Source organism: Planococcus citri, chromosome 2 (genome assembly GCF_950023065.1).
Source record: "Planococcus citri chromosome 2, ihPlaCitr1.1, whole genome shotgun sequence".
NCBI classification, from domain to species: Eukaryota; Metazoa; Arthropoda; class Insecta; order Hemiptera; family Pseudococcidae; genus Planococcus; species Planococcus citri.
Window position 1 is genome coordinate 1821632 of NC_088678.1, and position 16047 is coordinate 1837678.

The 16047-nt window shown below is 34.7% G+C and overlaps 1 protein-coding gene across 1 annotated transcript; it reads left to right on the top strand.

Moving 5' to 3' along the window:
* Nucleotides 1–342: 342 nt before the first annotated feature.
* Nucleotides 343–13890, top strand: LOC135833942 (proton-associated sugar transporter A-like). Its single transcript, XM_065347773.1, has 10 exons — nucleotides 343–386; nucleotides 3304–3489; nucleotides 3580–3842; nucleotides 4354–4620; nucleotides 9369–9470; nucleotides 9775–9947; nucleotides 12018–12191; nucleotides 12292–12422; nucleotides 12499–12673; nucleotides 12799–13890. The coding sequence occupies exons 2-10, from the start codon at nucleotides 3308–3310 to the stop codon at nucleotides 13027–13029; spliced, it is 1698 nt and encodes a 565-aa protein (XP_065203845.1). The 5' UTR covers nucleotides 343–386; nucleotides 3304–3307; the 3' UTR covers nucleotides 13030–13890.
* Nucleotides 13891–16047: the final 2157 nt, after the last annotated feature.

Below are 16047 nucleotides of genomic sequence, written 5' to 3' on the forward strand. Positions count from 1 at the left end.
AGAAGCGATGATAAATAATTAAAAATAAACCAAATGACCATGCAGTTTTAGCTTTATGATACAATTTCTAAAAGAATGCTGGCACAGTGAGATATCAGATATACGTAGCTGAAATTCGAATAAATTGTACCTAAGAATTTATCGAACATACAAATAAGTTCATATTATACTTCGCTTCCGAACTGACTTGAGACATTGGTTTTCAAATCTTTCTTAACATTTTAGAAATTGAAAATTCAAGAACCTTCTCAATTCATGCTTAAAATCCTCAAGTAAAAATAAACCATTCTTGGGCAATCCTAACACGAAAATAAACACGATTATCTTTAGCAAAATATACCTCGACGGATCACGAGAACGACCAACTTTTGGAAACCACTAATCAGGTACCTAATTTCGTATTTGAAGTTCAATGTTTCGCGTTGATTGTCAATCTAAATTACTCAACTACCTACCTACCAGAACTCAGACGAGATAATTTTTCTATTTATGTTTCGGGTATCTGCTACCTGACTATATTATGTGCTATTTAGCGTGGTTTTTTTCACCGTAATATTCCTCTGTGAACCGTACCATTGTACACGTGCATAAGTACGAACAATTCTAGCAAAGCTAGGCTAGGGTTTGTATTAATTAACAAATTATAATGCTGCTGTTTGTTTATACGTTTGGGAATAGGTAAGTGTACCTATAAGCTACAATGTCGTCGTTTTGAGTAACGTGTTGATGTGCATCTGCACACTACACCATAATATGGTAGGTACATGTTTATTCACCCGGATGTGGCAAATTCATTTTGGAAAAAAATTACGAAAGTAGATAAATAATTTCCAAGGAAAATAACATCGATGTTTGCAATTTTATGCACTAAATCAAACACCATAGAATCGATTGCTTTTAGCGGAGAAGAATAAATAAGAATATAAAATTCGGCCATGACATCATCGCTTGTCTAACAACAAAGGACACACGCCGCTTCGCATTGGACCTTAGATCAGTTTTAATGAACCTTTTGGACCGGATTTATTAATTTTAAATTTTATTTAACTCTGCATCGATACATTGAACTGTCAAAGTTTAATTCATCTCATAGGTACCTACTTAATTAGGATTTTCAAAAGTAGGCGTGTAATCTTCAAAACTGATCGATAGGTAACTGCATTTTTCACACCTTCGAGCTGACCTTGAACTTCTGTTCAATGTGCTTGTCGAGAAATTTTGCCAGGTTTATTTGCACTTTTATTATAGTCAAATAGGAGGTCATTTTTTCACCCACATGAATGTGGTTAGATCGAATATTATTTTGATGATACTTCGCGCAGTCATTTACATCTCCGTGAAAATTTCGTAGTTTAAATATTTGAATGGGTTGGAGATCTGAATGAACCATATTTGAAAAAAAAAATAATAATAATAAAAACAATCCTCGCGGTGAAATAATTTTTGCCAACTGGAAATCTGCATGTTTTTACAAATTCCATTAAACCTATTGGTGCAGATGGGGGGTTTACAGTTGTAAAGAATCTAGTTTGGTAAGTACCGTGAGTTCTTGGCATTGTCCATCGTTAGTCTTTTGACAATATTGGCAAATATTGCAAATACGAGTACCTATATGCAGCTAGCTATAGGTAGGCAAGGCACTTGTAGTGTCATTGGCCATGATGCCCTATACGTGCGGTCAAATATTATACGCATTTCTACGTTCTACGAAATAATCGAAGGTAGCGGTACTATCAACAGTACGAATTCGTTTGTTTTACCATTCGATTGCGAATTAACTTTGATAAGTACCTAAAGGAAGAGAAAAACAAACAATCAAGCGTGAATTTTCGATTCTAGTTGATTGTGTAGAAATTGATTAAGTAATGGAATGGTAAATTATATTTTATCTGAAATGTAAGCAAGTAAATAGACCAAGATGCGATAAGATTGGTCAAATTTCTGCCAATTTTATTTATATTTCGCCGAATTACTTCGGAGTTGTAGGTTCCTAAATTCCTCATGCCTTTTTTTTCACAAGAGGAGGCGATTGAAAAAAGGAAACAAATATTAAGAAAATTGAAGGAGAGGGATAAAAGATACAGTACCTACTTACTCTTTTTTTTTTGGTAAGCATAAACTAAAATATTCATTTGAGGCATAACCGTAAGGTATACATTCGAAGATCACTTAATGATTCATGCTACTCGTAATTACATAATTATGTACTCGCATATAGGCAGGGCTCCTTATTTCACTTGTCAAAAGTTACCAATATTTTGTACACATTCGATTCACTGTGGGAGTGTGAGCAGATAATTTGAATTCATTAAAATTAAATCACGTGGCTAAGAGGGAAGCCAATTTAAACGATCTATGGCTTTTATCTTTTCAGCTATTACGTTCAAACGAACTATCAACGTTTCAAAGATTATCGAGTATGAAATTTTTAAAAAGTCGATCGACAAATGGAACATTGAGTTATAATGTTGAGAATATTAACCATTTTCTACCTTTTCTGGGTATCGAATCAATTTATTTTTTGACAAAATGTAGAACCAAATGTAAGTAATCAGCAGTTAATATTTATGACATGCTTAGATAATCCCTACTTACTGAGTACAAGAAATTTTTTTCTCACTGAACCCATTCTATTTTCGAGTCCATTATACCTATTTCAATATCTTTTAAAATTAAGCAACCAACCAAAGCAGACTAGATGAATGATGGGACTTAACGAGAAAAAGGAAAAAGTAAGTTCCTAATCAAAATTTAGAAAAATTTGATGAAAATTAGGTTAAATTAAACAACGTGTTGAAAATCAGAAATCAAAAATCTAAAATACTGTTCACGAATACAAGATCCTCACCACCTCCAAACACATTCAATTCGCCAATGTTTAAAATCAAGTTTAGAAACGAAGTGAGGGGTGACTTATTACTAATGAACTAGATATTTTTAAAACCCTCCCCAGCAGTTTTTGTTGATTTTTCAGTGCAGGAAGGGGAAGCACAGAAACACATGGTACAACAAATCTATTGATTGTACGTATTATAAGTTCTTATTCAATGGTTTCAAAATTATTGCAAATTGGGGTTGAAATCACAAAAATTTACCATTTTTACGGAAAAAGTAGCTCGAGAATTTTTGTGTTGGCCCATTACGAAACTCAATAAAGATCCATCCTCAAGACTCTGTGCGCATTCAACTTAAATTATGTTTACTACGTAGAAATTTTTTGAACAATTTAATTTTTCAAATATTATTTATTCGTGTATTGGATTTCCTTCTCATTTAAACTAATCAACAATAATTTTTCCACAGCAACATGAGTTTCAAGAACCTGAACAAGTTTCTCAAGTCGAAGTTATTGTGCGGATTCCATAATACGACGAGTAAAACCAACGAAACGAATAATAATAACACAATGCCAGCCATCATAAGCGATATACTGAACGTGAAAAATCAAGATGTCAACAGCATAAAACAGTCTTACAATCATATTTACAGGTTAGATTTTTAATTCGAAATACCTAAGTTGCTGAGTTTCCGAGGGAAATTGTAATTTTAAACGAAATACCTCCATTCAAACTTGTTTAGAAGAAAAACAAAATGGGAACTGTCGAGGTTATCGTTCGCAATGATGGGCATCGAAATTGTATACGCAATCTTGACGGCATTTGTATCGCCGGTTCTATTGATGTACGGAGTTAAACGAGAACACGCCACTTTGGTATGGGTGATCGGACCTTTAATGGGACTGATCTTTTCACCTATTCTGGGGTCGTTGAGTGACCGATGTCGATTTTCTATTGGTCGACGAAGACCATTTATTATATTTTTAGCTACTCTCAACTTGACTGGTACGTTATTATAGTACATATGAAGAGTGATATTCCAAAACTCGCTTTGTCCATTTTCACAACTTTTCAGGAAAGAGGAAAAACAATTTTCCTTTAAACGGGTAAATTGGCTTTTTAGGCAAGTTTAGCACTTTATTTGGGTGGATTTATGATGTAGGAGTGTAGGTATACACTTCATCCACTAAATACTGCTGAAAAAAATTTCAATAAAACTGGACAAAGCGCGTTTTGGAACATTATTTTTTTTTTAATTTTCAGTGAATTGGCTATTTAGGTGAGGTTAACACCTCATTTTGGTAGGTTGATGATGTAGGAATGTGAGTTAATACTTCATCTACCAGGTACTGCTGAAAACCCAACTTTGATAAAAATGGACAAAGCGAGTTTTGGAATATCACTCTTCATATATGTATGTACATGGGACAGTTACGTCGAGTTCCAACACTCCTGTCTTCATGCGAGATATAGGATAAAATTATTTACAGCTTTGGTTGTTTACCCATAAACGCAGGATTACTACTGATTGCCAATAGTAATTATATTGGTAAACTATTCGGTGACCGAGAAGCCGACATATTTAGTCCGACCAAGAGTTCGTCGTCGTCGTCGTCGTCGTCGTCGTCTGCAGATGTTACGCAACAAGATGCCTCTGGTACCAAAATCAGTCATTATATTTGGACAGTAATTTTTCTAATAATCGGAGCGGTTACTGTGGACTTCAGCAGCGATACGTTGCAAAATCCCAGCCGAGCGTACGTTTTGGATGTATGTGTAGTTGGTAATTACAATTGCAAATGAATAATTTTATAAATTAATACCTTCTCGACTCACCGCGTCGCGTCGAGTTCACCACAGTCTTACAGCTACAATTTTTTTTTTGGAATATTTCACGCTAGAATAAAAACATCCCTGTTCCCAAGGTTGTATTATAGTTAGGTACCCGAACCTGTATTTACAATAGGTACTTTGAAATTAGCTAGATACTCCATTTATGTACCCGACTCTCCACATGCCCATTTGCATAAAATCCTTCCAAAATGGCAGCGTCGAGTCCCATAAGATACACGAGTAGAAATTTGCCATACCTACCTACTCCAGCGTTTGTGTAGTACCTACCTATCTACATAGATAATCGTATATCCAGAGACTATTATCAGTTAAAATCTTTTCCGCTTCCGTTCCTTATCTACTCATACACATACATGCTGGGCTCGCCGTAAGTAAAAACCAAGATACCAATCTGAGGTCATTCAAACTCAGCTAGACTTATTGTTCGTTCAAATCTGCGTTATTTACCTTTTAATAACGAGTAATTAAATCAATTGTCTCGCTGTGTCACCGTGTCCATTGACTCTTGATTGAAATTATCTGCGTACCTATTGCCAAATACAACGTGGTCATCTTGTAGTCGCACTCGTATTACAAAGTAAGAATAGGCCTACGTTGTTCAATGAGGAACATTTTACAGGGTACCTATTTTGAAAATCCTAAATCATACAGTTTTTGTCTCACATTTCTTATGCCAAACTGATCGATATTAAGTAGGAAAACAGTATAAATTACCTATTTTATTAACTTTCCAAAATTGTTCAAAAATTGTAAAAATGTGTGATTAGGCAGCTACAGCTCCGAGCGTTTCTTTTCTATGTCGTCTTCTAACTACACTACGTTTTAGAGGCCAATTTCAGTATAATTGAGAAAAAGTAGATCTTTTTGAGCCCAAATTCTCTAGAAAGAAAGAGCCCTATCATATTGCGGGAAGTTTTCTTTGTAGGTCACTTGTTTTTTGGGAACACGCTCATTCTTGAAAGTTGTAAATCCATAGTTTTTTGTACCTCATCCTGCCCACCCCAAGCATCTGAGAAGAACTTATTTGTACGTGATCTGTTTGAAAAATTCTCTTTTTGTTCCAAAATTACCAACCAAAAGTGCTTTTTCAGAACTTTTTTGACAACTTTAGCAAAAAAAGTTCATTTTTGTTAAAATTATCAAAAAGAGCCAATTTTTGCTGGAATTGTCAAACGGTCCTGTTCTTGCACAGATTGCCCCAAAAAACAGTTTTTTGCAAAAATTGTCAACAAATTCCAGTTTTTTGTCGAAATTGTCAGAGAGCGTGAATTTTCAGCGAGTCGACGAAAAGTTGTAATGTTTTTTCGTCAAAATTCACATGGAAGTACGTTTTTAATAAAATAGTCAAATGGTCGTAATTTTTTCCAAAATTGCAAAGGTGGTTTTTTGATCAAAACGTCCGAAAAGCATTGATTTTTGACGTTCCAGCTAAAAAGTCCTCTTTTTGCTTCAAAGTTTGTCGAACAAAAGTCCTGTTTCTTTTTTACAAAATTGCTTATAAAAACCTTTTTTTGTTGTCAAATTTCATTTTTTTTTCTCCAAATTCCTTCATTTTTCTCAATTTTTATAGTGATTTTTCAATATTTTTTAAATTTCTTTTGAGAGCACTGCGTGTCTTTGCCTGCCTCAGCAAAATATGTCTTCCTATTCTTAATCCCACATTTTCTTATTCTTTAAAAAAAAAAAAAATAAATCAAAAAAATATTTAAAAAATAGCAACAACAATAGTACGGCATTCATGACAATAGGAGTAATTGCACCCCCCCCCGCGCCGATCCACCGAGAGAACTTTTTTCTTAAAGGGGACATCCTAAGGAACATTTTAAAACAAACTTGTCAAAAAAAAAGTTGGCCTTACTTACAAAATGGCGGCCATCTTGATTGACAGGTCAGCCGAAATCGCAGATTTTGCGTTTAACATACGACTTGCACGAACTTTTTCAAACTTTGCACAGGTAGATCGAAAGATCATGCAAAAATTCATCACCTGTCAACATTTGAAGTGCTGAAGTGCGTTTTTCGATTTTTGGTGAATTTTTGAAAATTGAATTTAGGCCAAAAATGAGAGAAGAAATCAAAATTTTACCAAATTGACCAAGAAAGCTGAAATTTGGGATATACCCCATTCTCGAAATGCCAAATCGATTGGAAACGGTTTCAACCCATTTTGAGTAGTTCTGGAGCCTCCAGCAGGTTTTTGAAACTCGAAATTCTCACAAAATTCCATCAAATTGGAGTTGTAAAGCTGGAATTTATTCTAAAAACTAATTTCAATACGCTACGAAGTACTACAGGTGAATTTCAAGTGGTTTTGGAGCCTCCAGCGACTTTTTGAAAAATCCTGAAGCCTCCAGTAGATTTTTGAAACTTTAAATTTTCACACACTTCAATTTTAACACCCTCTGAAGTGAAGACGACTTCAGGTGGGTTCAAGTCATTTAGCTTCCAGGCCAGCGACTTTTTTGAAAATTACTGGAGCCTTCAGTAGATTTTTGAAGCTTGAAATTCCCGCAACATTAATTTATCAAATGGAGTTGGCAAGCTGAAAATTACTTCTCAGACTACATGGTGGTTTCAAATGGTTTTGAAGCTTCCAGCTACTTTTAGGAAATTTCATGTAACCTTTCAAAAAGTCACTGGAGACCCCCAAAACGACTTTAAATCCACCAGCAGTCAACTTCGTAGCGTATTGAAATTAGTTTGCAGAATGAATTTCGACTCTCCATCTCAGTTTGATGAAATTTTGGGGAAATTTCAAGTTTCAAAAATCTACTGGAGGCTCCAGTTATTTTCAAAAAAGTCGCTGGAGGCTCTAAAATGACTTGAACCCACGTGAAGTCGTCTTCAGAGGGTGTTAAAATTGGAGTGCAGAGTAAATTTCAGCTTTCCATCTCCATTTGATGAAATTTTGTGAAAATTTAAAGTTTCAAATCTGCTGGAGGCTTCAGGAATTTTCAAAAAGTCGCTGGAGGCTCCAAAACCACTTGAAATTTACCTGCAGTACTTCGTAGCGTATTGAAATTAGTTTTTAGAATAAATTCCAGCTTTACAACTCCAATTTGATGGAATTTTGTGGGAATTTCGAGTTTCAAAAACCTGCTGGAGGCTCCAGAACTACTCAAAACGGGTTGAAACCGTTTCCAATGGATTTGGCATGTGGAAAATAGGGTATATCCCAAATTTCAGCTTTATTGGTCAATTTAGTAAAATTTTGATTTTTTTCTCTCATTTTTGGTCTAAATTCGATTTTCAAAAATTCACCAAAAATCGAAAAACGCACTTTAGCACTAGAAATTTTCACAGGTGATAAATTTTTTGCATGATCTGTCGATCTATCTTTGTAAGGTTTGAAAAATTTCGTAAGTCCTATGTTGAAACGCAAAATCTGCAATTTCGGCTGACCTGACAATCAAAATGGTCATCATTTTGTAAGTAACGCCAACTTTTTTTTGGGCAAGTTTGCTTTAAAATGTTCCGTTAGGATTCCCCCTTTTAAAAAAGCTGTCCCGGCGGATCGGTGGGGGGGGGGGGGGGTGAAATTACTCCTATTGTCATATGCCGGACTACAAGGACCTATTCTAAAACATGCGGTTACGTATATTTCATCTACCAATGTGTTTGAACTTTTTGAGGGCTACTCACTTTCAAAGGAGGTGGGGGAGGTCTACTACGCCTTTGGTTCTCATAACTGGGAGAATGACCACAGGTTCCCTCCCCCTTGTCAGCGAGAAGGATTTTGAAAATTTATGAAGAAAACCACACACTTGAAGAAATAATGAAATTTTGGTTTTGAAAGATTACCTGCCTGAACAATGTTAAAATTCTCAAAAATTTTTACAAAAATTCAAAATTCAATTTTTCTAGCAGACATTTTGGCATTAAAATTGTAGTACCTGCCACTGGCTCCACAGTTTGAAAGAATTTCAAAATTTTATTCAAAAAATGAATCGAGTTTAGAAGAAAATAAATCAAGAAAAATTCATCTACTTTTTTGACAAAATATCTACCGCAGACCAATACGTGTCAAATCAATCTCGTTTTGCCGATTTTTCTCAATTAGAAAAAAATCAAAATTGTCACCTCTGATCCTCCGGCTTTCAAATTTTAAAAGTTCAAAGTTGAGCTCTTTTTAAAATCTAACCAATTTTGGACCTACGATTTGAAAATTCAGAAGATGAGTTTCTCGTGATGTGGGGGCAGGGAGGGGGTAGATCCTCAAAATTCTGATGAAAATGTAAAAAAAAATGTCAAACGTTGTGTGACATTTTATTTCATACATTTTCGAGAGCGTAAGTACCTGAATAGGAATATGAACTCACTTTTTTGACTCAACTCCTTCTTCACCTGTACAAGTACATCTTGAAATTTTCATGTTTTAAGCAGCGAAGCCAATTTACATCCAATATGAATGCATTCACGCTGATATCTTTGAAAATAATTGACACGCCCCCCTCCCCTAAAACCTCTCAGATCAGTTTGAAAATCACCCATTAGTGGATTTCCCTGTTGTTCAATGTTTTCATTCAAAAGAAAAACTGAATTTTTCCAACAAAGAATTGATTGGAATGAACCAAGCGCGAATAATATTTTTTGTTTACGCATGGAACTCGTCAACGATGACGCTCGAGGCTCGATTTGCATTTTCTCCTCTAAATGATTAACTTTTAATTTTCACAGAGGATCACGACAAAGGGCTGAACTCGTGTACTATTTTGGCTGGTTGTGGCGGATTCATCGGTTACATAATCGGTGCAGTAGAATGGCACAACACCTTCTTAAGTAAGTGTTGGTTTTTTGTTTTAAAATTTTATTTTTGTTCTGTATAATCTTCTTAGTCTTCGAAGAAAAAAAAAATATGATAATCGGAGATGCACCAATTTTGCATCATATGTAGGCTGTATTATGTACTTGCGGTAGGCTAATTACAAACACCCGTAGATAATTACCATTGGTCGACTGGGACTATGAATATTGCAGCTTTAACCACGATAAACTGGAAATAACCACCATGTTGGGAATCGTATTCGGTATAATTTGCAACACATCACATAGGAGTAATGAAAATAATTTGTTTGTTATTTAGACGAAATAATTGGCAGCTATATGCAAGTGATGTTTTATCTAGTCGCCGTGTTATTTGTCATTTGCATCCTGGCTACTATTACCACATTCCGGGAATTACCGTTGAAGAAGTCTCAGTCTATTGAATCGTCGACGACGGTGGCCAGCACTGATAAAGTCGATTCGAACGCACCGGTAAGTACACATGGTTTAATTACCTACACCTGATATATGTACTTTGTAAATAGCCCATATGTACATTATAAAGTACCAAGTGTCTTGATATGATATGCAAACCAAATGGCTCGCGTGTGTGCCACTTTTCGTTCACAAAACATATGTAAATATTGGGTACTATCGCCATGATCAGCTATTTATATAGGTATATTTTCTATCTTTAATAACAAGGTCAAGCATTGTGAATTTGATAAAATCTGGTAATCTGATAGGCCCATTAAAGTAGGTAGGTACTACATACTGCGTAAGTGCTCTGTGAATTGACCGAAAACATATCGGTACAAAGGGTTTTGAATATTTAGATATTCTCCGATAGATTAAAAACCATTATCTATACTACTAGATACATTAAGTTCGTGTAATTTACCTACTCAGTTTTTATGGTTCACTGATGTTTTCATCAACAAATCTAAGTTTGGTGGTAAAACCGTAAAATAAGCTGTAAATAATTCTTGGCATTGTCTTTTTTCGTTTTTGATAAGCCATCGTTGTATATTTTATTCTCATAGGTTATATTTTTTCTTCCTCTTAACAAGAATATTCAATGTTATCTAGTGGTCAATTGCCTATATCTTTCCTCTTTTTATTTGCCTATTCATTTATTTACGTTTGATCAAAATTTCAATGACCTTAAGTGGTTCTTCAATTGGTTTGAAAGTTGAATGAATCATAATTTTTTGGCCAAAAACACAGGAAAAGGCTGTCGTGAGTGGTCCCAAAATTGCTGAGAATTTTTTTCTCAGTAATTTTAGTCGAGTTTTCAAAAAAGTCAAGATTTTTTTGTTAGAAATTTAAGAGAGCATCGGTTTTTTGCCAGAGTCAAGAAAGTCCTGATTTTTTTTAGGGTTTCGAAGGAATCATGACTTTTGTTAGAAATTTGAAAAAGCCCGGATTTTTTAGCTAGAATTTGAGAAAAGTCCTCATTTTTTCACAGTAACTAAAAAAAGTCTCGATTCTGAAATTCACATGATTTTTTTTCAGAACTTGGAAAAAAATAGGGTGGGTACTTGATGTAGGCCAATTTTTATCAAAGCTTGAAAAAAGTCAGATTTTTTCCCAAAAATTCAAAAAAGATCCAATGTTTGCCAGTTTGAGAAAATAATTTTGATTTTTATGTTTGAGATTCAAAACTGGTTTCTTTCATGATATTAATGAATAAGTGCCTGACAGTTTTTAACAGAAATTTGAAAAAGGTCACGATTTTCAGCCAACATTTGGAAAAAATCCCAATTTTTTTCTAGTACCTAGGTAATTTTCCATTCATCCTGATTTTTTGTCAGAATAGAAAATCGCAATTTTCATCAAGATTTCAGGAAAGTATTAAAATTTTCCTAAAATTTAAATAATTCTAATTTTTGTCAAAAATTATTTCAAACGATAAATATGATCTATGTTGAAACCCCCTTCTTCGAATGCGCATAGTTCCACCCCTTTCAGGCAAATGTAATCACTAAATAATATCTGGTAAGAAATTCTCAGTAGAATAAGTGAGTCGAAAATCAAATTTGGGGGGCTTCAGCTTTCATCAACCTTACTTTTCCCAATGGAATGCTGATTTTGCTGGACTATAAGGGACATCTCCTGAGACCATCAGAATGATAATGAGAGTAGGGGTTAATTTCACCTATTCATTCGGCCAGACCCTTTGAACCTGTAACGCCAATTTTAAAAAATCGAACTTCATGTACTCTCATCTTCTTCCAATGAAGAGAGATGCCGGGACTTATCATGGTGCTAAATCCCCGTAAGTCTGCACCGGTTACGAGACCTTCAAAACACAACCTTTCCAAAAGCTCAATTATTTCTGTTCAAGTCAAATCCCAATACCTCAAATCATTTCCTCATTATTACACGAATTATCGTTCGAAGACCCTGCTTTAACTCGCGCATTTTTTCGCTCAGAAGAAGAATGACCACGTCCTTCAATATCCCATTAGCAGTTGTTTAAATATTTACATAAGTAAATACATATACTCGTAAGTAGGTATTTGAATAACTAACCATCGCATTATTTTATAATTCGCACAGGCAGAGCCAGCAACCAATACCAAATTACAAGATTACTTGAAGTCGATAATATCGATGCCCTATTCGTTGAGAATTCTCTGCATGACGAATTTATTTTGTTGGATGTCTCACGTGACTTTCTGTTTATACTTCACTGATTTTGTTGGACAAGCTGTCTTCGCTGGTAACCCTTCGGTTAGTATTTTAAATTTATAATTTTTGTATTTCTCACTAATTTATTATAAGATCTACTCCGTTAATTAATTTCTTTTTTCGGTTTATGCTCAATTTTCAGGCACCTCCAGATTCAGTCGAGTATAAATCTTACGAAGAAGGTATTCGTTTCGGTTGTTCAGCCTTATGTGGGTACTCGATCGCTTGCATCGCATATTCCTTGGTATCGGAGAAACTCATAAAATGTTTGGGGTGATTGAAAAATTTTTTTCACATTTTTTTTCGTTTCAGAATTTCTTTTTTTACAATTTTGGATATTTTATTGCAGATTGAAAAGCGTATACATCGGAACGATATGTTTAAATTCATTATGTTTAATATTGATGGCAGCGGTTAAGTCTAAATTAGTCGTCATAATATTGAGCGCCATCAGCGGTATAATATATTGTACCATAGTTACCATACCATATATGTTGATCGCTCATTACCACGTCAAGAAAACCGTAAGTGTATTGTGCAGGCCTATCATTGTTCATCTCTCAATTCTTTTTGTTTTATTATTTCCTTTTATTATTTTTTGTCGTAAATAAAATAACGCCGATTGTAATTCTCCTTTGTATATTTTCAGTTTCACGTTGACAAAAATGGAAAACAACTTTCTACAACGCAAGTACGCGGCTTAGGCACTGACCTAGCCATTGTTGGGGCCTGCTTGTGCGTCGCTCAATTGATCATATCGTTTTCGATGGGTAAAATGATGTCGTTATTTGGAGTAACATTCGCGGTAATCGGCACCTCGGCGTTTTTCGCGTGTTTAGCCGCAATGACGGCATTTCACGTTGTCTATTTGGATCTATGAAGTAATCAGACAGCTTGGCTCTCAGCGTTAGTCTTCTCCGGAACGCAGCAGGCGTTCGCGAGTGCTGATAAATCACATGATTTCGCGATAACGATTTTAAAACGTTGAAATCACACGAGATTACAGTATATATGGGTTATCACTATCGTTGGAGTTGAATGTAACCCAGTTATGAAAAAGCAATTTTAAGACAGGAAGTTGAAACAAAAAAAAAAAAAAAAAAAAGGAAAAAAAATGATCTAGGAAGAATAGATGGTGTGAAAATACTGCCCAGATTTCGAAAATTGAGATTATTTTATTAAAACATCCATCCAGATGCTTTTGTGTCTCTTCCCCTCCCACCACATGACTTCACAATTCACAGATTCAAAAATAGCACCAATTAGGTACATACGTTATCGTATTAGTAAATGTACCAACACGTGATTTTTACTTATCTTTCTCTCGAAAAAGTGATAAATTCTGCTCGAACTGTGTAAACAGTAAGTATGTAATTAGTTTTCCAAAGTTGAATAAAAAGAAATTATACTAGCTTTAAAATTGATAAAAGATCTCTTTTGTATCATATAGATAACTAATGTTGTACATATTACATATCACACGTACGAATGTATCTATATAGTATTGTACCAAGTTTCATTATTCCCACACGTTTACTTACTCGCTGTTTCTCTCATTATGACGTAAATGGTAGATTAAAATTAATGCATGTACGTTCTTATATTGCATTAATTCATCTTGTTTAACGTAATTACTGCTTTTATAAGACTGATTTGCAAAAATGTAAAAAAATGTGTATAAATAATCCTAAAATACCTCAGCTACGTGTATGTACAGTGTAATTAAACGTTTTTTACTCTAGTTAATCAATTTTACTCCTGCGGATATCACGTATGCAACATAATTGTAAGTGTGACCTCGACATTGATGTCGAGTGAGTTGCATAGGATACGTTGGAAGGGCACAAGGTTGTACGTGTACTTAGGTTAATAATAGTAGGATATGTTGGCAGTGGTGTTTTTTAAATAAGAATTACGTAGAGAATTTTGAGCACCCATTTACTATTAACGTTGAAATGGTTTTGAGAAATAAGTATCACAAGTGAAGGTACATTAATGAGCAAAAAAAAAAAAAAAAAAACAGAAGGAGGATTCAAAAAAATTTACAATAACTAAGTAACTACCCAAAATTTCAGGCATGGAATTATGTATTCATAAATTGGAATATTTTTAAAAATTTGAAACGGACACAAACAAATATTATTAAAATTTGGCCAAATTAAGATACAGATACAGATCTAAAATTCGACAAACTCCTATTTTTTACCTTATGAATGATTTGATGGGGGTTTAAAACACCTCTCCGGTCATTGAACTAGGACCAAGCCACCCCGCCACTCCCTCGTTCTCCTCCCCTCCCAAAAAAAAAAAACATTTCAGAGTGGCTCTTAAGTAAGTATGTATTTTGAAGTTTTACACTGCCCGAACTTGTTAGTCGGGGAGACCACTTAAGGATAAATTGCACCCCTCCGTCGATCCTCCGGGACAACTTTTTTCTTAAAGGGGGAGTCCTAAGGAACATTTCTAGCCCTTGTACTCAAAAAAAATTTGCCCTACTTACAAAATGGCGGCCATTTTGTATGTAGGGCCACTTTTTTTTTAAGTACAAGGGCTAGAAATGTTCCTTAGGACTCCCCCTTTAAGAAAAAAGTTGTCCCGGAGGATCGACGGGGGGAGTGCAATTTATCCTTAAGTGGGCTCCCCGACTATTTTGAATTTTGTATACTAAATCAAAGTAGTATGGCAAGAATAGCCGAATAAGCATTCCCAGGCAAAATTTCAGATACTAAAGTGCATTTTACGATTTTTGGTGAATTTTTAAAAATCAAATTCGGTCCAAAAAATGAAAAAATGAACATTTTACAAAAATGAGGGGCTTCATGGTAAAGGAATCTTAGTTAGTCAATTTTTTCAACTGATTTTGATACAGTAAATGTGGCCCATCTTCCTACGTAGGAGGGAGGGAAATTATTACTTGGAGGGGACTTCTAGTTAATGTAACGTTGGACTAGTAAACCATGCCCAAGACCTAGTTCGTCAAGATATGCTTAGCATTGCGGTTAGGTATAGGGCGTTCTGGGAACGGTAACGTGTATTCAAATTTATAGAATAGGTTAATGTGGTCGATTTATACTAACGGTATATCTCTTTTGCGAATTCGCGTAAATGTTAATGTGTTGTGCGTTATATGGTTTTAAATATCAATTACAAACAGTTCTGTCTGAAACGTGTTGTTATTTATTCGTTATATCGCGTGTCTGAAGATAGGTAAACGTGTAAATAGGTCTTCATGAGTATCATTCGCGAGCTTAGATAGGATAGGGACCTATTTGGACTATTTCGAGTCAAGTGAACTAAATTACTAGTCGAAGGTGTCAACACAAAATTCCTTTATCAATTTTTAAAAGCTCAAACGGACTTGGAAAATTTTTCTACAAGCTAACATTTTCCAATTTGTTTTTTTTTTTTTTTCATGAAAGAATAACACTTCAATATCACTGAATATGGTGAAATTGATGAAAAAAAAATTAATACTTACATCCAAAATTGTAGAGGAACAAAAAAATGACTAAGGCCCCTTTTCCATGGAACCCCTTCAAATAATACATACACTAGCATAACAGAAAAAAAAATCGAACAACAAAATAGGGCTTCTTTATAAAAAAGATGCAGTGGCGTAGAGCCAACTTTTTTGGCGTGAACAAAGAAGAGCTAACATAGGTGGGTCAAATAACTGAAGATTGGAAATGTTTTTCATTTTTTAAAGAACAGAATAGGAGAGCTGAAAACTGACGAGTAAACAAAATATCTACACAGGGTTTTAAAATTTAGAAACATTCAAAAAAGTCAAAATAATCCATTGGCAATTTTTTTTGAAACCTTGAATTTCTACACACGTAATCATTTCACATTTTTATCATTTAGGAGGAGGGGGGGGGATTAAACTCTTGAATGTTTT

Bases quoted from the DNA above. Each gene is read 5' to 3' on its own strand.
- LOC135833942 (XM_065347773.1), top strand. From the start codon at position 3,308: ATGAGTTTCAAGAACCTGAACAAGTTTCTCAAGTCGAAGTTATTGTGC. The intron at 4,621-9,368 runs GTAATTACAATT...TAATTTTCACAG, and splicing joins TTTGGATGTATGTGTAGTTG to AGGATCACGACAAAGGGCTG. The intron at 12,192-12,291 runs GTTAGTATTTTA...CTCAATTTTCAG, and splicing joins TCTTCGCTGGTAACCCTTCG to GCACCTCCAGATTCAGTCGA.